Source organism: Penicillium nucicola, assembly GCF_028828085.1.
Source record: "Penicillium nucicola strain IBT 29836 chromosome Unknown utg000010l, whole genome shotgun sequence".
In the NCBI taxonomy this organism is placed as follows: domain Eukaryota; kingdom Fungi; phylum Ascomycota; class Eurotiomycetes; order Eurotiales; family Aspergillaceae; genus Penicillium; species Penicillium nucicola.
Genome location: NW_026643134.1, coordinates 2,241,728 through 2,261,933, shown reverse-complemented (window position 1 = coordinate 2,261,933; position 20,206 = coordinate 2,241,728). Strand labels below are relative to the sequence as shown.

Here is a 20,206-nt window from a genome sequence, read left to right as displayed (position 1 = left end):
GCATACCAAGCTCGAGTGAAATCAGAGTAGCAGTGGCGAATGATCTACCTTCGTTGCCGCTTGTTGCTCTCACTTGTGCCACTAAGCACACTAGCAGACCGCTTGTGGTTTCCTTCTGCGCCGTGGGCATGATCTAGCGCAGACTTGTCGTTTGTGGACTGTGCTTGGGCACCAGCAGACGGATTCAAGACACTTGCATCGCCGTCCTCAGCCTCGGTCTTGACCTGGGGGTGAGCAGGTTCCGGCTCTGGGATACCATTTGCTTCTCTGTATTTGCGCTCGCGCTCTGCCTTGGCAGCCTCAAGAACGCGGATCTCGCTTTCAACCTTCTCGGAGACCTTGCGGGCATCAAGTAATAGATTGACAGACTGGATAAGTTTCTCAAAGTCCTTGCAGACGCGCTCTGTAGGCATGAAGAGACGGACGGGGATCTCGAGCTCGGAGAGCGCACTGGCCAATTTCTGGGTTTGTACGTTGGACTTGGCCTGAGTGAGGCGCTGGGCACGGTCGCTGCGGAAGTTGACACCTGCAGTGACACGCTCGTGGTGCTGAACGCCATACCGGGCTTCCTCTGCTGGGGTGAGAGTTCGCACGTTTTGCTGGTTTTCTCTTGCGGTTATGGACCCCTTTTTGTTTGCGGCTTGAGTTACGGGGGTTTCGGCGCGACCAAGGCCACCGGCATGAGTGGGTGTCTGGCCAGCGGGGCTGGGAATGGCACCGTCGCCAAGAATCGAGCGGCGTTTCTTGCTCTTGTCGGCCTGCAGGAGGGTTTGTAGAAGTTGAGATAGGCCTGCGCTAGACTGATACATGGTCGTGTTGCCAACGCTAATAGGAACCTCGAGGCGGGAGTACAGTTCGCGGCGCTCGGTGATGAAGCTCTGCTCATTGCTGGTGATACGCTTCAGCTCTTCAAGAAGCATTGCCTCCTCACGAACTTCGTCGGCAGTGCGGTTAAGCTGAAGAGCAGCCAGCTCCTTGCGATCACGTTCCCGGTCTGGCTCGAACTTGAGCATCTTCTCGTGTAGTTCAAATTCTGCTTCTGACATCTCCGAAGGAGGGTGCTCCAGTGAAAGCATTGTTGCAGCAATGTAGTAGTACCGTGCCTTCATCTGTTCCATCGTCCGAAACTGCTTGGCTGGTACAATCGCATTGGCGTCTGGTTCCGTTTCCATTGGCGGTTGGTAGTCGTATCGGTCAGCGATTAGCACCCATCGAATGTCGTATTCAGTGGCCAAATCCACAAGGTAGTCGGTTTCCTCACGGGACCAGTCTTCGCTTTTGAGAAGTCGCGCATATTCATCGTCTGTGTATCGCTTGGGTAAGCGCGGTTTGACATCATATTTGGCGAAAGCGTATTCCTGCTCCGGTAGCTTGGGGGCATCTTCCTTCCCATCTTCCTTTGGCTGATCCACTTCCATCTGAGAGTCAGACTCCTCGGGTGCCGGCGCCGGTACGGGGGGTCTGGCCGACTCGTGTTTTCTCTGCCAGTGATTGAGAACCAGGCCATCAGAGCGAGCATTGTTGGTGAAAGGCGCCATGCTCCTATACGCAATCTCATATCAGCATTTACTCCAATATCACAGTATTCCGTGTCAGAGCATACCAAGGTCGGACGCGCAATTTGTTCATCCATTTTGGGCGACCCTTATATTTATTCTCATTGATCGCGATGGGGGGCGCTCTTTCGCCTAGTAGCGCGTACAATTCGCGAGTAATACCCTCTATAGCGGGAACTGTCAGTCATTCGTCTCATTTCCAACGGTGCAGATGAGACTAACCCGGTCGCTTTTCGACCACCTTCTGCTTCTTGTGTGGTCTGGGCTGCCCTTCTGCGGGCAGATCCAGCATGTCACGCACATCGGCGGCCGCGGCCATGATGGCAGTTCGGTCGGGTGGAAATTCTACGCCGGCGCGACGCGATAAATCGAGCTACGAGGTGCGGGTGATGTCGGAGGCTGCGAAGGGGTTTATCAAACAGAATGACACGTTTGTCTTGATGAAATACAGAATAGAGAAATGGTCAATCGAAGACGCTCTCGACAGAGGTTTCCCGTTGGTAAGGGAGGATTCCGAAGATGGCAGGCGGTGAAGTGCCACGGTCCCTGATGTTGACACCTTCGCGGAGATAGTTGGAATAGCGACTCTCCAATTGCCCACTCCTTCATCATGGCTATCTCTGGGACATCCTCATGGCTGGCTTCAGTCTTGACTTTCCTCTCTCTTTTCTCGCTCCTGGTCCCCACTAATGCCTTGTACTTCTACATGGAGGGCCGGCAAACGAAGTGCTTCTTCGAGGACCTGCCCAAGGATACACTCGTGGCCGGTACGATTCAGCGGTTGATGCTTATTTCAAAATGAAAGCTAATAGGCAAATCTTGATCCATGAACAGGCCGCTTCGAGACACATGTCATCCAACCCCAGACCAACACCTACGCAATCGATCACAACATGAAGGTGCTCATCACCGTTGAGGAAACCTTCGACAATGACCACCGGGTTGTCTCCAAGCGCGACAGCCACTCTGGCCGCTTCCACTTCTCCGCTGCCGACGCTGGACAGCACAGAATCTGCTTCACTCCGGAGACTGATGCCACCTCCGGTTTCATGTCCACTTCTCTCGGTGCTGTCAAGGTCAGCGTTGACATTGCCATTGGCGAGACCAGCAAAATCGAGACCGAGGACAAGGACAAGATGAAAGATATTGTGCAGCGGGTCAAGGATTTGAACAGCCGGTTGCACGATATTCGTCGTGAGCAGGTGTACCAGCGGGTAAGTGATTCCCATAACCAGTCCAATGACCCACAATCAAATTGCGGGCCTTTGTGACACTTTATATTCTACATTTACTAATGCGACTCGCTCAGGAACGCGAGTCCGAGTTCCGTGACCAGTCCGAGACCACTAACTCTCGCGTTGTTCGCTGGACTCTTATCCAGCTGGCCGTCCTTTCCGCCGCTTGCGCCTGGCAACTCTCCCACCTGCGGTCATTCTTCATCAAGCAGAAGCTGACTTAAGTGTGCTGCTGCCATTTTCCTTGCCACATACCTCGTTTCTAATGCCTTGCATGTCCCTTTCATCTTTGCTTTGGTCACGTTAGTTTACGCAAATATTGACCAAGGGTTACCCTCGGGATTCGATTCATATTGTTTATTTGCGAACGAAATGTCCGACAATGTTGGCTAGAAAGGCTCCAGACTATCAAAAGGCTTGGGTACTGACAGTCGACAACACGGATGGGTATTCCAACGCAAAAAAAAGACTGCGGAGTGCTTGGAGCGATGTCGATCTCGATAATGGATGTAATGATAGCTTCTTTTCTTCTGTTTTTTTCTAAACCCCTGTAAATTGCCTAGTTAGCTGTGCTCGTACATTGGGTAAGATGCTATTACCGTCCAAGTTTTCGTCCCGGATGTCAATAGCCCTAACTCAGCATAGCAAACAGATCGACCAAACCTTACAGGTTACTTGGTCTCTATGTAAGAACACAATATGTTTCTATTGCCAACGAGTTTAACTAGATCGCGAAGAGCAGCGCGTTATGACACATAGGACAGTACATAGTTCGTCCGGTAATCCTCAGACTCTCGCAATGGGCTTCCATTGCCCTTGAATATTCCGACTGACCATCATAGTCAATCCTCCCGCAATCGACAAAACTCCTCCAAATATCCACATTGAGTTGAACCCTTCATTTTGCAAAATAGCGCCTGCTACAGGCGTGCCAATCAAGTTGCCTATTGTCATGACTGCATATCCCATGCCCATCCGGGTCCCAATCAAGCTCCTATCTGGGGAAAGATGCACAAAACAAGTTGGCGGCAAAGAAACAAAGGCGCCCGAGAAAAATCCGTAAAGCAACGAAACAACCACCATACCTGCCAGACCGGATAGGTTCACCAGTGCAAACATCAACGCACCACAGATAATGGTACATAAGGAAATGATGTTGAAGGGGCCAATCTTGTTGGCGAAGAAGTTGGGGAATATCCGGCCGAAGACTGAGCCGGTGGTAATGATCGAAAGAAGATAGAATCCCATTCCCTCGGCTGATATTCCCCTATCAATGGCATAAGATTGGATATAGAAGAAAGGGATGTTCAAGGAAATGAAATTCAACAAGCCTCCAAGGACAAAGACGGTATAGGCAGGCTCCTGGAAGGCAGGAAGATCTATCGGCTTCCTCTTGCTAGTTGAAGGCATGACGCGAACCCTCAAGGCCCCTAGCGGGATGAGAAGAGTCACGAATATCACGAGCCCAATTGCGCGTACAGTCCAGCTAAATCCGATTTGATCGACCAGTCTATGGAAGATTATTGGATACAAAATCCCCCCTGGAGGTAATGTGATGTTAGCTATTGTTCAAGGTCAGGCTTCTTCATACTTGCCTAGACCACTTCCAGCTGCCGCGATGCCATTTGCAAGAGCAAGTTTCGAAGTGAAGTATGTAGACAAGATTGCAACGCCGGGAATGAAGATAAGTCCCACTCCGATGCCAATGCAAAAGCCCTGTGCTAGGAGCACTTGATAGTATTCATGACAAATACTGGTCATCATTTGTCCAAGAAGAATCATAAATGATCCGCTGTACAAAAGCGCATAAAAATATCCAGCATCATATAACGGCCCGGTCACAAGTCCAAGAATCAACAGCAAAGAGGACTGGACGGAGCCTATCCAGGAGATGTTGGACGACGATGCGGAATACAATTGCCCTGTCTCATAGTACGTCTGATAAGCCCCGAATGTGTTCAGGATTCCCCTATAATAACTAAGTCTTAATTCAAAGAAATCAAAGTGTTTATAGCAGCATTCACAGAAGAGAGACTCACCAAGTGTTAAAGAATATAAAGAAACTTCCAAGGATTTGCAGCCAGGCTTTCAGTCCCCCATTAGGAACGGCTTCGTGCTCAGCAGAACAACTCAACGCAGTATCTGGAGCTTGTTCGTCATGTTTTTCGTTTCTTGCGTTAGAATCTTTTCGACTCGGCGGAAGTGTGTCCATTTCTTTCAGGTCGGACATGTGGGCATGGAATCCCAAAAACAAAATGCTGTGGACATATGCATCTCCGTCGTATAGACAAAGAGGACATGCCCATTTCTTATTCCAAGAGTCATCGCTCAACGCTCTTATCAATTCTCTCTGGTCAAGCTAGCTATAGCACAGCCCTAGACTCCAGCGGAATTCAAGCTTTCGACGGAGTCTGCCGGGCCAGCTTATCCCAATTCTCCGAAATTCCGATTATCCGATTGAATCTCACTTGCCTAAAGCCCCTATAGGCCGTAGATCCTTGTTGATTCAAGTAACCCGGTTCGTTCAGCGCAATCTCTTGATATTCTATTCTCAAGTCGTCGGGGTTTACCGCTTCGAGTCGTAACCTAGACGGGGGCCGCCGATACATTCACACGGATGTTAAGCGCAGCCTAACTTGATTCGACTGAAACCTGCTACAGATTCTGTCGACCACGATAGGGATATCTATATAAGGCTACAGAAAGCATCCAAGGTGATGGGTGTGGACCAAAGTATGAATTTGTTTAATACAGGACGGAAGCTATATCAAACGGGCACGAACAGAAGTATGCATTGCATGGCGGTGCGCTATATAGAAGAATGTTCACTTGAGATGTTATCATCAATCATTATATCCAAAGAGGTAATAAACAAAATAGTGTCAAAAATGCCGAACTGGTATATGGCAGGTGAACATGAAACGAAGAACAAGACATGCAAGCAAAGGAACAGGCTTTTCCTGTTCATTCACGGTCTTGTTTCAGAATGAGAGGCCCTTGGGCAGGAGAGAAAGATGAATAGGGAGGTTATGATGCAGGGTTATGCAAGGAAAAAGCATTATGTTCCGATGGCGATATCAACAAGAATATTGTGTTTTCAGAAGGTGGGCTTGCCAATGCCACCACAAAATTCGAGAATCAATCGTTCCAGGTCGGAGAGTTTGTAGGGTTTTGTCATGTAGCCCTTGATCCCCACTCTAGATGCACGGTTCAGAGCTTCATCCGTGACATCTGCACTGACAGCCAAGACGGTAGGAGGTGGGGGTGCGTAAGAGATAGTGGGTTTGTGGTCTATATCCATTGAGACGAGATTGTTGGATTTGTGTTGGTCTCGGTGATTATCGACCATCTGGAGGATACGCGAGGTGGCCTCGTATCCGTCCATTTCTGGCATCCAGAGGTCCATCAAGACCACATCAATGGCCTTCACCTTGGTCGGCTCACGCTGTTCACTGATCACCCCTTGCATGATGCTCGCGTTGTTGGAATCGGCCTCGGGTTCAGTGGAGCATTTGGCTGCAGACAGAATACCGTGTACTATTTGAACCGCTTCTTTGCCGTCAGCTGCTTCGAGAACATCGCGGTAGCCAAGCTTCCTAAGCATGTTCACAAGAACACGCCGGTTGATTCGGTTATCTTCTGCAACAAGGAAGCGTAGTGGGTGCTTCTCTGCGAGCTTCTTGTCGTATGCATCGCCTGCAGAAATGTTTGTTCGATGAAGACGAGATTGTGATACTCGACGTGGGGGTGTTGAGCTTTGAGACATGTTCTCATCGGAAGTACTGGGGGTTGGTTGCTGTAACTGGGGGTTTTGGGGGAGGATGAATGGTGAGACGGAAGATGAAGAAGGTTCGGAAATGAAGCTGCTAACACTACCCTGTCGTGCTGGGTCGTTGAATATGGGTGGTGTCAGAGTCCGCTCGTTGGGAGTTGCAGGCTGACCATCAGCCTCGCGTTGGTTCACAGGAATACGAATTTGGAATTCTGTGCCACGATCAGGCCCCGAGGTTGACGAGCGTTCACAGGTCAAATCACCGCCCATCTTGCGTGAGAGTCCCTTGGCCACAAGGAGACCAAGACCCAGACCGTCTTTGCTTCTAGTGGTTGATGCGTCTTCGCGGGCAAACGCTTTGAAGAGGCTCGGCAGAAATGCAGCCGGGATACCAGGGCCGGTATCTCGGACGAGAATGAGTACATCGTTTCTCTTAGGATCAATGGTAGCGCACACGGTGATGGTTCCATTGTTGGTGAACTTGATTGCATTGAGGAAGACACACGAAATTAGTTTGGCCAAGTCACGGTCATCGGCAAGCAAAGTGTCTGGTAGTGCTGGATCCACAGACCAATCTACAACCTGCGTGAACAATTCGCCATTCGAGGATCGGGAACGAATCTCAATCCTCTCACCAAAATCCGTTGTATTACTGACTGCAGAGTCAGGTCGGCCACCAACGTGAAGAGACTCGTTAATCACCAACCGGAGAAGATCCCGTAGTTTGGTGAAGCGTAAAGCAGAGCCTCTCAAATTGATGTTGATGCCCTCCAAAAGCAAGTGAGGTGCGGATCTTCGAACAGCGAGAGAGGGGCGCGGATCAACCATGTTGGCCATTACAGCTTCAATCTGGCGAGCGGGGGTGGCATGGACGATCTGGTCACTCTCGTGGACAGCATTCTTGACTTCTTCGCTGCGAGGCGAAAGCTCTTGTCGAGACGATGCTGCGCGGAGTCTCTGCTTTCGTACCGGTCTTGGATTCATCTCGGGTGGCAGACTGCGTCGCCGTTTGTAGGGATTGACAGCGATATTATTTCCTTCAATGAATATGCTCGGGCGGGTTTCAGGAATTTCAGAAAGAGGAGGGATTGAAGGTTCGCCTAAAATATGAGTTTCTTCCCGCTGTGGTGTTTTAGGGACCTGCATGTTGAGATCGTAGGCATGAACGACGTTATCAGCTGCCTCGACAGCCCGTCTCGCGCTATCTTGCACCATCTCAATTCCCTCTTTAAGCGTCTGAAATATTCCACCTGATTTGACAGGAGTCTTGCTCTCCATCGCCTCACGCACTGTGGCATGCATTACATCTAGCATGCCTACCACACCCTGCATGGGGGTCCGTAATTCATGTGACAAACTTCGTGCGTAGGGTTTGAGGGGTTGGGAGTTGAAATGGGAGTGTTCGTGAATGCCGGCATCGTGAGGTTGGGGGATCGAGGGATTCGTAGCGGAATTAAGGGAGGTATGATCGTTCGCTAATACCTCGCCGGAGAGAAGTCGTTGCACAATGAGGTCTTCGAGAGAGTGAAGGATCATCTCCAGGAAAGACCACGACAGATTTCGATTCCGCAGGCCATCTTTCGACCACATCAACCCGAGGTGCGCCAGGCACTTTCCCGCCGCAAATAGTGGAATCGCCAGATAGCCATCCGCGCCGAACGGGAGTTGATCGTCCCCAAAGGATGCCAACGCGCTGAGATTTTCAGTAATCAAACAAGGCCGTTCATGATCCATGTGTAACAAGGGGTTCCCGCCTGCGAAATACCGGTTCCGCTGTAACCCAACTGTCTGGTAGCCATCATTGTAGTAGAACGCCGCACCAAACAGTGACGGGCGCCGCCCGCATAGTTCTGGCATGGGCTCCCCTCCGTGCACCCTCCGTGCCACGAATCCATACTGAGCGTTTGTGATTGAGGTGACATCTTCCATGAGCCGTTTCCAGAACAGCTCGGTGTCGGAAACCCTCAACCCCTGTTTGAGTGTAACCAGATGCTCCATCGCAGAGGTCTGGGCACCGTCGTTCCATGCTCCCTTGTCGAGTTGCACCTCATCTTCACGTACATTCCGATCAGAGATGCACTCGGATTTGCAGGAGGGGAAGGCCATGGTGGGACGTTGCACAGTATTGGAGGCATCCGGCTCGGGCGTGTCGGGCATAGTCCATATGGTAAGAAGGAAGTGAAGTTTCTGGGGGGGGTCTGTCCTTTATTTGTGTTTATTATGTGAGGACAACAACCATGGCTCTCAGAACAACATCCACCACCGCAGTTGAAAAGTGTCCAAAGTGAATCCCAAGGAGGGGAGAGGGGATTTTCCGTTAGTTCTGATGGGGGCGGTCTAGACACGGGCGGGCCTGAAACAGGCGGATTTCTTTGAAGAGCAGCGATTTATTGCTGTCTAGGTTGATTTCTTCTAGCTTGTATCTTACAACTTCTTTGTTTTTCTCGGTTTGTGTGTTTGTACGTGTGTGTGTTTTCCCAATCCTGGTGAAGATGCACGGCACATGGGTAGGATCGGCGATCTAGACCAGACCAGGTCCACCAGGTACTGGGTACCTCGTCTGACATGTATCACCCTGCAGTTGAGAAGTACTGAGTACCTGACAGGGGTACTTGTCAACAAACGATTATCGTGAGATCTTCAACGTCATTGGCTTCTGTTTTGGTTGTTTTTTAATTGGTTTGTTGTTTTCTGATTCGATCTCACAATTCCAATATACTGTATACATATCCCAATCCCAAGAAGGGGGGCCAAGTTAGGGCAACGTCTCGAAATTGCGTGTTTATACTTGGCACAACCCGATCTGGACATCTTGACGACACCAGGCTAACATACGCTCATCGAGTCTATATAATTACGTGGATAGAACCCATGAGACACTATAAGGGAACTGGAAAGACAAGGTGTAACTTAGTCCATATCCCCGCCATGTTCACATATACACAACCCCTTTCGTGATGCAAGCTAGTATCGTGAAACCGAGGTAATATCCGGATCAATGCAACAGCCATTCGTACAACGAGACGTGACATAATCATGTGGATATGAACCCCAAGAGTGCATGCATCTTTCCACTGCAACCTCCTGAACATATAATGTCTTCCGTGAATCCATACACGATCGCCGTCCCAGACGAGCAACTCCAGCGGCTCCGCCAGAAGCTGGAGCACGCAACCTTCCCCGATGAACTGGATGCCTCAGGTTGGGAGATGGGGGTTCCCCTTGGTGGAATCAAGAGACTTGTCACTGTTTGGCGTGACAGTTTTGACTGGCGAGCTCAAGAAACTAAATTGAATGAGCAGCTCAAACAAGTCAGTGTCAAAGTGGATATAGATGGGTTCGGGAAGCTGGATATACATGCCGTGCATCACCGCTGCGAGAATCCCAATGCAATTCCATTGCTGTTTATTCATGGATGTATGAGTCTTTCAAGCTAACAGAGCCCTTCTTCGCGCCAGGTTGACTAATTCACTGCTCATAATAGGGCCGGGAAGCTTCCTCGAAGCGACAAAGCTTATACCACTGCTCACCAAGAACGATGAGGATGGCCCAGTATTTGATATCGTGGTACCCTCATTGCCCAACTTTGGATTCTCACAGGGTGTCAACAAGGTAGACTACATGCAACAGACATGTCATCTATCATTATACTAACAACCCCTCCAGAGAGGCTTTGGACTAGCTCAATACGCCGAAACCCTCCACAAAGTAATGACAACCCTAGGGTACAAAGAATATAGTAAGCCCTAAGTTTCTCCTTTGGACCCTCAAAAGAACAAGAAAGAAAAAGAAAAAGAAAAGCCAACTAACCCAACCCAGCAATCCAAGGCGGGGACTGGGGCAGCATGATAGCACGCAGCATATCCCAATTCTACCCAGAACACACGCAAGCAATCCACCTAAACTTCATTCCTGTCATTCCGCCCTACCCCTGGCGAAGCCCCTTCCAATTCCTAAAATCCCTCCTATCAGTCCCCTTCTCCGCAAAAGACCGCGGCTCCATCGCCCGGTCCGTGGGATACTTCACCCGCGACAATGCCTATATGAAAGTACAAGAGACTCGACCCCAGACGCTGGGATATGGGCTGCATGATAGTCCCGTTGGACTGCTTGCTTGGATCTATGACAAGATGCATTCTTGGTCGGATGGGTATCCGTGGACCGATGAGGAGATTTTGACGTGGGTGAGTGTTTATTACTTTTCTACTGCCGGGCCGATGGCAGCGACGAGGATCTACTATGAAGCCTCGGCGCCGAAGAGGGATGATGATGAGGCAGAAGGTGAAGCTGAAGGTGATAAGCTGAAAACGGGGCATTTGAGGTATATCTCGCTTCAGCAGGTTCTTGGGGCAAGGGCTCCGCAGAATGTGCGCTTCGCTGTTGCACAGTTTGCAGAGGAACTTGTTATGTTTCCTTTTGCTTGGTATCGGTCAATTGGAAATGTGGTTCGAGAAACAGAGTACGACCATGGTGGTCATTTTGCGGCTTGGGAGGTACCAGAGTTGCTGGCGGATGATTTGAAGGCGTTCCTGGGTAAAGATGGACCGGCCTACGGGGCTGTAGCTGACAGGGATGGATATTGATGACTGAAATCGAGTTTGACTTGGTTAATATGATGAAAGATTTGAACGACGCAAAATGAAACACTGTCGTGACGTGACAACGGGTTTTGAATTATCATGATAGGAGTAAGAGAAACATGGAGTCGAAGAACATATGCGCCCTTCGGCTCAGATATCGACCGCTCTCACGTCGCTGTTGTGCTATCCCGTTCTCGATGACCGTACACGGCATATATCATCCAGTGAAGACCGCAGACGCCGGGATTTGCCCTCAAACCAACGGAAAGCCCAAAATAACCACTTCCCCAAATCTAATCCTGTCGTCCCTTCAATAGCCGCTGGGTAACCTTGTCCTTCTCTATGATATAAACCTGGGCACCCCAACCGGAGAGAGCGTCTCGGTCGACGGCACTAAGCAGCGCTTGTGAGATTGTCTCGAAGAGGTCCTCGGGCTCCTACAGTAATAGAGATTATATTAGCAAAAAGTATATAGGTCAAAAGGCGCAATTATACGCACCAGGTTGGGCTCCCAGAGACCCTCGCAAGTACCAAACAACTGGTCGCTTGCTGTTCCGCTAACAATGAAGTCCTTGGCGAAATCGATACAGCCAATGCTGTCAAATCCACAGATGAACGGCTTCCCCGTTGTAGGGTTGATACCAGCCAGAACGGGACTGACAAAGTAAGGACCGAACCGCTTCTCGTAGAGCGATGAGCTGACTAGGTTGGCCAGAGTCTGGGGTGCGATATCGCGCTCCTCGCGCAAGCGGTACATGTTGACCTTGTAGCGGAAAAGATCGGAGACGGTGTTGACATCAGTGGCCAATCCAGTCAGGCCAAGGTAGGTGGATGGAGCATAGTTGAAGATCTTGGGGAAGTTATTGGAGATAGTCAGGGATTGCATGCCCAGGCGGAGGTCGCAGGCAATGGCGACGCAGTCCTTGCCCACCATGGCGACACAGGCACCGCCATCTGAAGAAGGGTTAGTATTTCATTGACTTTCCATGGGGTTCAAGGTTCCGGCATACTGATGTCGAAGGGGTTGGACTGATGGGAGAAGTCGGTCAGCTCAGAGTCCAGAAGTTCAATGGGAGAAAGGGCGCCCATTACGCACCATTATTGCGGTATTTCAAAGCAATCCACAGAGATTAAGAGGCTCCAGAGCTAATCGACAAGACAAAAGAGCAGAAAACGGGGTTGAGAAGGGGGCGAGATGGGGGATGTGATGGGGGGAGGTTGATGACGGGGAAGCTCTGAGGTACGCGAGAGCTCGGATGACGCCCGCACCGCTGCCTGTTTCGTATGTGACCTTCGACAACTTTCTTTGCCTTCCTCTCCGCATTTCACTTGGTCCTTTTCTCACTCATTCTACCTACTCTCTGTGTCCATTTGTTTGTCATTCTGGATCTATATCTTCTCATATTGTCTGCATTTAGCATCTTAATACGATCACAATGAGCGCCCACGTCGTGGTGATCGACGCGACGGCCAGGCGGGCAACTATTAAGACAACTCCTACTAAACCTATGACCGATGTTCTACAAGAGGCTTGCAGGAAGCTTGGATACAATGCTACGGAATACGGATTGAAGTGAGTATATGCTCACTATATCTCAAAAGTGCCAGCCACTAACCGAGTCCTGTTGCGCATCAGACACAATCGCAAGCAACTAGACCTTTCCCTCTCCTTCCGCCTCACTGGATTGAGCTCTGGAGCAAAGCTGGAGCTTGTACAGTTCTCTCGCTCTCCCTCCGTTGTCACCGTCGGTCTCCAACTCCCCGAATCTGAAGCTCGAGGTGCCCCGAATGGCCGCATACTGGACAAATTCCCAAGCACAACCACACTGTGGCTCGTACTGCGCAAGTTTGAGGCTGGCGTTGCAGGAAGTGGTCCCGTACGGAACCTCACTTCGCGTGCAGTGCCCGCCACCGATGGCGGGGAGGGTGCGGGACGGCTTTACTACGAGATGCCTGTACTTCAGATCTTGGAGCGTGAGGTATCAAACTTTACGGATCTCCAGAAAACACTTGCCCAGCTTGGATTTAACAGTGGAAATGTGCTCATGCGACTAAGCTTCCGACGAACAGAAGAGCCGATTGAAAATGCGATGGGGCAGATCGGCGAGTTCTTTAAGTCAGAGGAGGACGATGCCCTCTCAGCACAGAAACAGCCAGCTACCCCCGCAATGACTTCTATGACAAGCATTAGCGAAGAGCCTGCTCAGCAGCCATCTAGCTCTCTGCAGTCTGACAGCTCCAGTGCACCCACTCCATCAGGACCAGATGCCAACCCTACAGCTTCTGAAGTAGCTCCCTCAACGACTGACCCATCTGGACGAACTATCACTGTCTTCTCTCCTCCATCAGACAACACACCATCATCGGCGCAAATAGCCTACAACGAGAATGATTACATTCCCTCTATTGAACATGCAAAATTGCACCAGCGGCTACTCAACCAATCCTCGCGCAACCAACGCTTACCAACGGACGCCGAGGTAGCGGCCAAAGCAGAAGCCGAAGAGGCCAGGCGAGCAGCAATCCATGAGGTGAATGTGAAGGTCCGCTTCCCTGACCAGAGCCAAGTAGTCGCCAAGTTCGGGCCGGAGGACACAGGATACTCGCTGTATGAATTTGTGCGTGGATGCCTTGCTCCACCATTCGCCGGCGAGAAGTTCCACCTCACAGTCCATGCCATCACTCGGGCTCACAATGCAACAACCATTCCTGACTCAGATAAAACCAAATTGATCAAGGGCCTTGGATTGGCTGGCCGTGTATTGGTCAACTTCTCTTGGGATGATAGCGTTGCTCAATCCGTTCACGACCGTCGCGCGGAGGTGCTTCGCCCTGAGCTCCGAAGTCAGGCTCAGCAGCTCAAGGTGGAGCAGCCGCCGGAGCTTAAGGAAGTCGAGGAGCCAACAGCTCCCTCGCAAGCTGGACCGAGCAGTACAGGTGATAAGCCTAGCGGCCCACGAAAGACCGGTGCTATGCCCAAGTGGTTGAAGTTACCAGGAAAGAAATGAAGAGCATAATGGATTACATTTGCTTCAAGATGTGCTACGCTTTGACGATGATGACTGGGATATGTAGCGCGTCTGTTCGGAATTCATGGATATCAGATTAGCAAATAGACTCATATTAAGCACCCTTATGAAGTTCTCATAAACACCAACCGAGCCTTCTACAGCCACATACAGACATGTAGTCCGTGTCCAACGGATCACTGGGTTTCTAGCCTAAGGGACAGTCCGATCTCTGAAGTCTTCTACGCCGTATCCTCTTGAAAAGATCAAAAAGTATGGTATCATAAAATGTTCGAAAATTTGTTTTCATTATGGATTCACTTCCATACAACTAAGAAGGAATACCATGTTTGCCACCCCAATCATGCACAACCAATAGTCAAAACCCCATCATTTCGATCCGCGAGCCGCTTTTTTGCGTCGAGTCGTTATAACGAAAGAAAAACAGAAACGGGTCGAGAGATTTAGTGAGCAGCCTGGGTGCGGCGGGACTCAGCGATGACCTTCTGCATAGCCTCGACCTTAGCCTTGCCACGGCCGAAAGTACCGAGCTAGAAAAAAAAGTTAGCATAATGATATGCAAATATTGTGGCGATTTGTCCGGGCTCGATTTGGGGTTTCGGATGGTCATGCGAAAAACTTCGGTAATTGGGACAGCACAGTAGTAGCACAGAGTTTTCAACCAGCAGACGGGATTTCCGTTCTCATGATTGAGTTTCACTATCCACGCTGTACCATGCTGACCGCAACAACTTTCGACTTCAGGCAGGACACATCACATCCACCACGAATGTGAAGCCGTAGACAAGATGTGCGCAGGGATTCGAGGAGAGACATACGCGCTTCTTAGCGAGCTTGCGGGCACGCTTGTCCTGGGCGTTGCGGAGGAGTTCGATGATGCGGCGCTCGTAGGGAGCGAGGCCAACAACCTCAGCAGCGATCTCGCGGACGAAAGCGGTACGGCGAGAAGACTTGCCAACGGACCGACTGATGCGGGTCTTGGGGGTGTTCAGGGCGGTGGTTTTCTATTGGTCGTGAAGTCAGCATTGAAAATTCATGCAAGATTTATTGCAGCAGCCACAGGTCCAAATCTCCTGTTCGTATTTCGCGTCTGTCGGGCTTCAATGCGTCGTCGATAGTCAGGGTTGGGTTTACGGCGAGATCGTGTGATTGTTGTGTTGAATTCGAGTTCCAGAAAAATTTCCGTCAAATCTTCAATTTTTCTCCAGCGACTCTGGCTTGCTTTCCGGTCCATTGTTTGTGCATGAAATTTCCTTGCGTGGTGATTTCCAGTGTTTTCGTAATATACCCTGAACCGACTGGCTTCGAAGACTGATAGACGGAACAAACAGAGATTTGGAGACCTTTAAATGACCCGGCAATATGGGGGAAAGAGATAGGATTAACGTACCCGACCGCTGTTGAGGCCGACCACAATTCCGGAGCGTTCGTGCACCATCTCGACGGTTGTTGACTGAAGGGTTTGGCGGGGGTTGTCGAAGAGGATGTGAGGAAGCCGTGTGAAAATCACCTGGTCTTTTGCCTGGAACCGCAAAATGGGGCCTTGGCGCTGGTTGGTGCGGTAGGCGAGTGCTTAGGGCTAGGGCTGTCGGCCCATTTGGGGCTAGCGTTGTAGTGACACCTCAGGCATCAAGATTACTGGTCATCTTGGTATTTTCACGTGACATCTCGTGCCCTTCTTCTTTCCTATTGCTCTAGAGAACTGTTGGGATAGATGGGCATTCAGTTTGGATTTGACAGTTGGTTTTAATCTGACATTTCAGAGTATTTAATCTGAATTTACCCCGACCGTGCTCGTCATAGACACATAATTCACATTTACATCTTTTGATATGCAATATCAAAGCTTGGCTGCCATCACCCCATCAAGTGCCTCTTCCCAGCTCTCCTTTAGCTCTCCACAGAACACTTCTAGTGCGGATGAATCCATCATTCTGTTGAGAACATCCTGAAGTGGCTTCCCGTATGCATCATCGGCATCACCCTGCATGACAAGGTTGACCACGGTACTAAGGGTGGCCGATTCGGAAAGGCCACGCTTCAAAGCCCGGGTGTTTGAACGAACATGCTCGAAAACATCGCAGACAAGAGCGGTCACCCGGTTCAGTTGATCAGCTGGAAGCTTGACAGTCTTCACAGACTTCTTGGAATCCAGGTCAATAATGTTTGACAAAGCCTTAAGGATCTCCACGAGAGACCAGATGGCGTGGAAGTATCTCCAAGTCGGGACAGCATGGGTTCCGTCAAACTCAATAGTCGTAATCTCGATAAGAGGAGAAACTTTGTCGTCTTGAAGGGCCAGATACTGTATCTTATCATTCAACCAGGCCTCTACTTGACCAAGCACCTTGACAATTTGGTCCGAAGTATGGGCCTTGGATCCAGCCATGAAATTCGCCACCTTGAGCAATTCAGTGTTGATCTTGCCTGCGTCTATTTCCGTGGGCGTTAAGTCGTTATCGGTCTCAGAAAGCTTCAAGTCGCTAATGCCAGGTAGCGTTTCCTCGATAGGGTTCGGCTTTTGCATAGCAATACTCTTGAGGACACTGAACAGTTGGTCAGTGACTCGGGTGGAGGCCAGCCAGTTTGACTGGATTGGTATTAGTCATTATCAGTACCTCAGTAGTCAGATCAAAACATACTTTAGGAATCGGGCCTGCACGCAGTCGCGTTTCGAATGTCGGTTGGCTATGATGTTCCAAATTCATGAACGCATCGTACGACCGTTGGTCATAAACTGGCAAATTAGACTGGGCTGTAACGTAGTTAGTCGCTGATTGTTTCGTATGGATCTTAGGTCAATAAAGACTTACCGATTTCCTCATGGAAACTCAAGTGTTCTCCTTTTCTCAGTCTTTGCATTCGTCGGGTTTCCAGTGCCAAGATTCTCCGATTAATACTGTCATTGAGGCGGTTCCGCAGCTCCATGGTTTCCTCCGAGTTTACATAAGAACCTTCGCGAAGTCCATTCATGAGAGATCGCGAGACAGTGAGGTTTGCAGAGCGGTAAAAGTCAAGGGCATGAACAAACGCAGCTTGTGGATCAAATTCCTTATACTCGGCGCCTTCATAGGCAGGTGCGGAGAAAGGATGGATGCTTGCAAAACGAGTGAAAATGATATGGCTAACAGTCTCATACTGCACGTGTTTGACCGATAGCTTACTGAACGCTTTCAAGGCGAGTGAACCAGCTCCAAGAAGGACGTAAATTCGAATCAAAGTCAAGAGTGCTTCATAGTTGTGAGGCGAATCAACCAATAGACGCTCCAGAATACCAGCGGCACGGATCAAAGATTTGTCACTGACTTCGCCGGAGGTCTTGTTGGGACGAAGAAGAGCCATGGAGGCAATGAGACAGAAGTCATCTGTGGGTCGGCTTTCCATGGCGGAAGCTTCTTGGTTGTCTTTTTTGTTCTGGGTCTTTGCAAGAAGAGTAAAGCCCTCATAAAAGTCAAGGCAATTGCGGACAATATTTTCAATGGTGGCCTTGGATGCGTCCTTGCCAGACAATTGTGCTAAGTACTGCATCTTGTATGCATTGATCAATGGCATAATATCCTCCTTAAGAAAAAAATTAGCTTGTTTGTGAAGAAAATAAAACACAAGGTATTGTTCACTTACAGCCTTTCCTTCAACGCTGTCCATGCAATATTCATAGACTTTACGGACTAGGCTATCTTCGCAGTTCTCCAGGACACCTCGAATGTCACCGAGGAAATAGAGCTTGTGCTTGTGCTGGTCCCAGTATTTTTGGCATGCAGAAATCAGATCATCCGATGTGTTTTGGCCCCGTGCGATGCCAAGTAGGATCATGTCCAATCGAGCGAGATGCGCGTTGCGAGATTTGGGGCTGAAGTCAATGAACTTTTCAATAAACCCTTGTGTATCCGCGAGCAGGCTATAAAAATATCGTTAGTCGTGGTTCTTTCTGTAATATTGGGCAACATACTCCGGGGTTTCTTTTAAGTGACGAGTGCTTGCAATGAGCATGTTCCAGAACTTCCACTCGTCGCGTTCTTTGAGGGCTTTGCGCCCTTCTTCATCTTCAGACACTGTCAAAAAGTCTTTGGCACACGCGTATCCCTCCTCCCAACGCTCAGTAGCTCCCAGACTATTCAACTTGCTCAACCGGAAAATCTGGTTGTTATTAACAATCCGAGAGTTGAGGCCAGTGCTCTCGCTATCAAGAATCTTGATGATCTCATCGTGCTTATCTTGTTTGTTAAAGATTTGAATGAGCAGGAAAAGTTCCTCGGCATTTTGAATGGCTCTTGGGGGACTCAGTAGCTCGGTCTGTATGATATCATTTTCATGTCCAGTCAGTCATTGCTCAATATTGAGGTCACACCAGAGGCTTTTGGGCCGATATATCTAATTAAAACAGGAGCAACATACCGGATTGGTGGGAACTTCGGCTGCCGCCTTTGAAATCATGCGATATGCCAAGGTTCCAAACAACTTGCGATCCATGTCCGAGGAGGCCGAGTCAATTGAAACAATGTGACAGAAAAAGATGGCCCAGAAGAAGTACTTTCGATCGCGGGGAAAGTTCTTTTGGAGACTCATGGCAGCCTGTTCGTGTCAGCTACCCATATGAATTGAGTGTTTTTTGTGCCATATGTTACCTTCTGAGCAGACTTCCAGTCACGGCTGTCAAATGCGTCCGTAAACCATCTCATCTGCAAATCATGATCCTGTGGCTTCGCCTTGGCTGCTCTCTCCCATAATGCGCTTCGAACGCCGGTCTGGTCATCCATCTTTTCGAGTGTACGGCGAAGTGTGTCCAGGGTATCAAGGTCGGTGACTGGTGGCTCGGATTTACACAGCTCAAGGGTTTCCGCGATTCCTCGCTTCTTATGAGCTTCGTCAGTGTGATTGAAGAGGACGTTCGCTTTCCAGGCCTGTGTTCATCGAGTTCATGAATTAGTGAGATCAATAAGCTCGCTCAGAAGGTTGGATTTAGCAGCTAATGAGGGTGGTCTTACCTTGAGGAAAGGCGTGTTCTCGCCTTTCTTCATGCGCTTTTCAATCAACTGCAAAGCCTGCTTCATATTCTGGCTGTCAATGGCATCTTGAATTTGGTTGTTCCGGCGCAGGAAAACCGCATCATTAGCGGAGCTCATGATGGACGTTTAGCTCAATCCGAGCTCCTGGCTTGACTGCAGAAAGATCAGCTTGGATATGTTCCACTGTTCCAGGCACGGCACGCACCTGAGGTCTTTCGAAGAGCTGGGTTGTAACAGGGACTAGGTTGAAAGCTTTATTTTCATTTGGCGGGGAAAGATGTCAAAAGGAAGGCGGTGTGGTGGCGGGCAGTATGTCGTCGCTATCAGCTCGAGGGGTCCGTGCGCCATATTCTGCCATCGATTACTTATTAATGTATTATCACAATATTTGCATCTACTGTATAATTGGTTCTATTGAATGCTGATTATACGCTTTACGACTTGCTTCACCCTCAAAGGGACATTGTGATATAATCAGCGGGATCAATCTTTATACTGCTCGGTTTCTTTAGGAACAATATCAATGCCCGCATCTACATCGTTTTTTAACACTACTCAATCTTCTGCCAAGTTCAGAAACTTGACAATCTTAAATTTGACCACTCGGGTCTTTTTAGCGAAAAGCTGAGAGTAAAATTTGACGATATAACTAAGAAATAGAAGAGCGATGATTCAGTCGAAGGTAGGAACCTTGGAAGGTGTTCGTAGAAAGTACTAATCTATAAAGGCGGTATATAAGGCGGTGGTACGGGCGGTATGCCGGCACAGGCCTTTGGAAGTGACGGCGGTAACAAACTGCCATACTATACGGCTCTCCCCGCACCATACTGCCAACAGTATTCCAACTCAATAAATGGTCCGTCCCCCTGGTGACGTACATCGCCAACCTAAACTCAATATACTTGACTAGCGGCGCGATCCTGGTCGATAATCGCAATCGAAAAAGGTAAATGTCCATAATTCCATTAAGTAGTGTAGGTTTCGAGTGGATACACGTGGGAAATGATAGAATAAACGTGTTCCCTGCA

General features: G+C 49.4%; 8 protein-coding genes across 8 annotated transcripts; 3 read left to right on the top strand and 5 right to left on the bottom strand.

Annotated features, from left to right (window-relative positions):
- Positions 1-44: 44 nt before the first annotated feature.
- On the bottom strand, positions 45-1,875 carry N7511_009404 (SANT/Myb-like DNA-binding domain-containing protein; the record flags this gene model as incomplete). The annotated part of the gene is made up of 3 exons (XM_057131781.1): positions 45-1,542; positions 1,604-1,721; positions 1,779-1,875. The coding sequence occupies 3 exons, from the start codon at positions 1,873-1,875 to the stop codon at positions 45-47; spliced, it is 1,713 nt and encodes a 570-aa protein (XP_056979769.1).
- A 291-nt stretch (positions 1,876-2,166) lies between these two features.
- Positions 2,167-3,015, top strand: N7511_009403 (p24 family protein; the record flags this gene model as incomplete). Its single annotated transcript, XM_057131780.1, has 3 exons — positions 2,167-2,323; positions 2,391-2,770; positions 2,866-3,015. The coding sequence occupies 3 exons, from the start codon at positions 2,167-2,169 to the stop codon at positions 3,013-3,015; spliced, it is 687 nt and encodes a 228-aa protein (XP_056979768.1).
- Positions 3,016-3,577: 562 nt separating this feature from the next.
- N7511_009402 (MFS general substrate transporter) lies at positions 3,578-5,021 on the bottom strand (the record flags this gene model as incomplete). The annotated part of the gene is made up of 3 exons (XM_057131779.1): positions 3,578-4,332; positions 4,387-4,760; positions 4,831-5,021. 3 exons carry the CDS (start codon positions 5,019-5,021, stop codon positions 3,578-3,580), a joined length of 1,320 nt encoding a protein of 439 aa, XP_056979767.1.
- Positions 5,022-5,888: 867 nt separating this feature from the next.
- N7511_009401 (ATP-binding response regulator) lies at positions 5,889-8,720 on the bottom strand (the record flags this gene model as incomplete). The annotated part of the gene is made up of 1 exon (XM_057131778.1): positions 5,889-8,720. The coding sequence occupies one exon, from the start codon at positions 8,718-8,720 to the stop codon at positions 5,889-5,891; it is 2,832 nt and encodes a 943-aa protein (XP_056979766.1).
- Positions 8,721-9,658: 938 nt separating this feature from the next.
- On the top strand, positions 9,659-11,146 carry N7511_009400 (epoxide hydrolase; the record flags this gene model as incomplete). The annotated part of the gene is made up of 4 exons (XM_057131777.1): positions 9,659-9,980; positions 10,048-10,175; positions 10,230-10,302; positions 10,392-11,146. The coding sequence occupies 4 exons, from the start codon at positions 9,659-9,661 to the stop codon at positions 11,144-11,146; spliced, it is 1,278 nt and encodes a 425-aa protein (XP_056979765.1).
- Positions 11,147-11,436: 290 nt separating this feature from the next.
- pup3 (proteasome core particle subunit beta 3) lies at positions 11,437-12,242 on the bottom strand (the record flags this gene model as incomplete). Its single annotated transcript, XM_057131776.1, has 4 exons — positions 11,437-11,580; positions 11,643-12,097; positions 12,154-12,172; positions 12,240-12,242. 4 exons carry the CDS (start codon positions 12,240-12,242, stop codon positions 11,437-11,439), a joined length of 621 nt encoding a protein of 206 aa, XP_056979764.1.
- A 337-nt stretch (positions 12,243-12,579) lies between these two features.
- N7511_009398 (putative UBX domain protein) lies at positions 12,580-14,151 on the top strand (the record flags this gene model as incomplete). Its single annotated transcript, XM_057131775.1, has 2 exons — positions 12,580-12,716; positions 12,780-14,151. The coding sequence occupies 2 exons, from the start codon at positions 12,580-12,582 to the stop codon at positions 14,149-14,151; spliced, it is 1,509 nt and encodes a 502-aa protein (XP_056979763.1).
- Positions 14,152-14,615: 464 nt separating this feature from the next.
- On the bottom strand, positions 14,616-19,295 carry N7511_009397 (uncharacterized protein; the record flags this gene model as incomplete). Its single annotated transcript, XM_057131774.1, has 11 exons — positions 14,616-14,702; positions 14,991-15,176; positions 15,563-15,721; positions 16,034-16,762; positions 16,815-16,927; positions 16,986-17,733; positions 17,794-18,070; positions 18,122-18,465; positions 18,568-18,744; positions 18,798-19,073; positions 19,158-19,295. The coding sequence occupies 11 exons, from the start codon at positions 19,293-19,295 to the stop codon at positions 14,616-14,618; spliced, it is 3,234 nt and encodes a 1,077-aa protein (XP_056979762.1).
- Between the last annotated feature and the right edge of the window lie 911 nt (positions 19,296-20,206).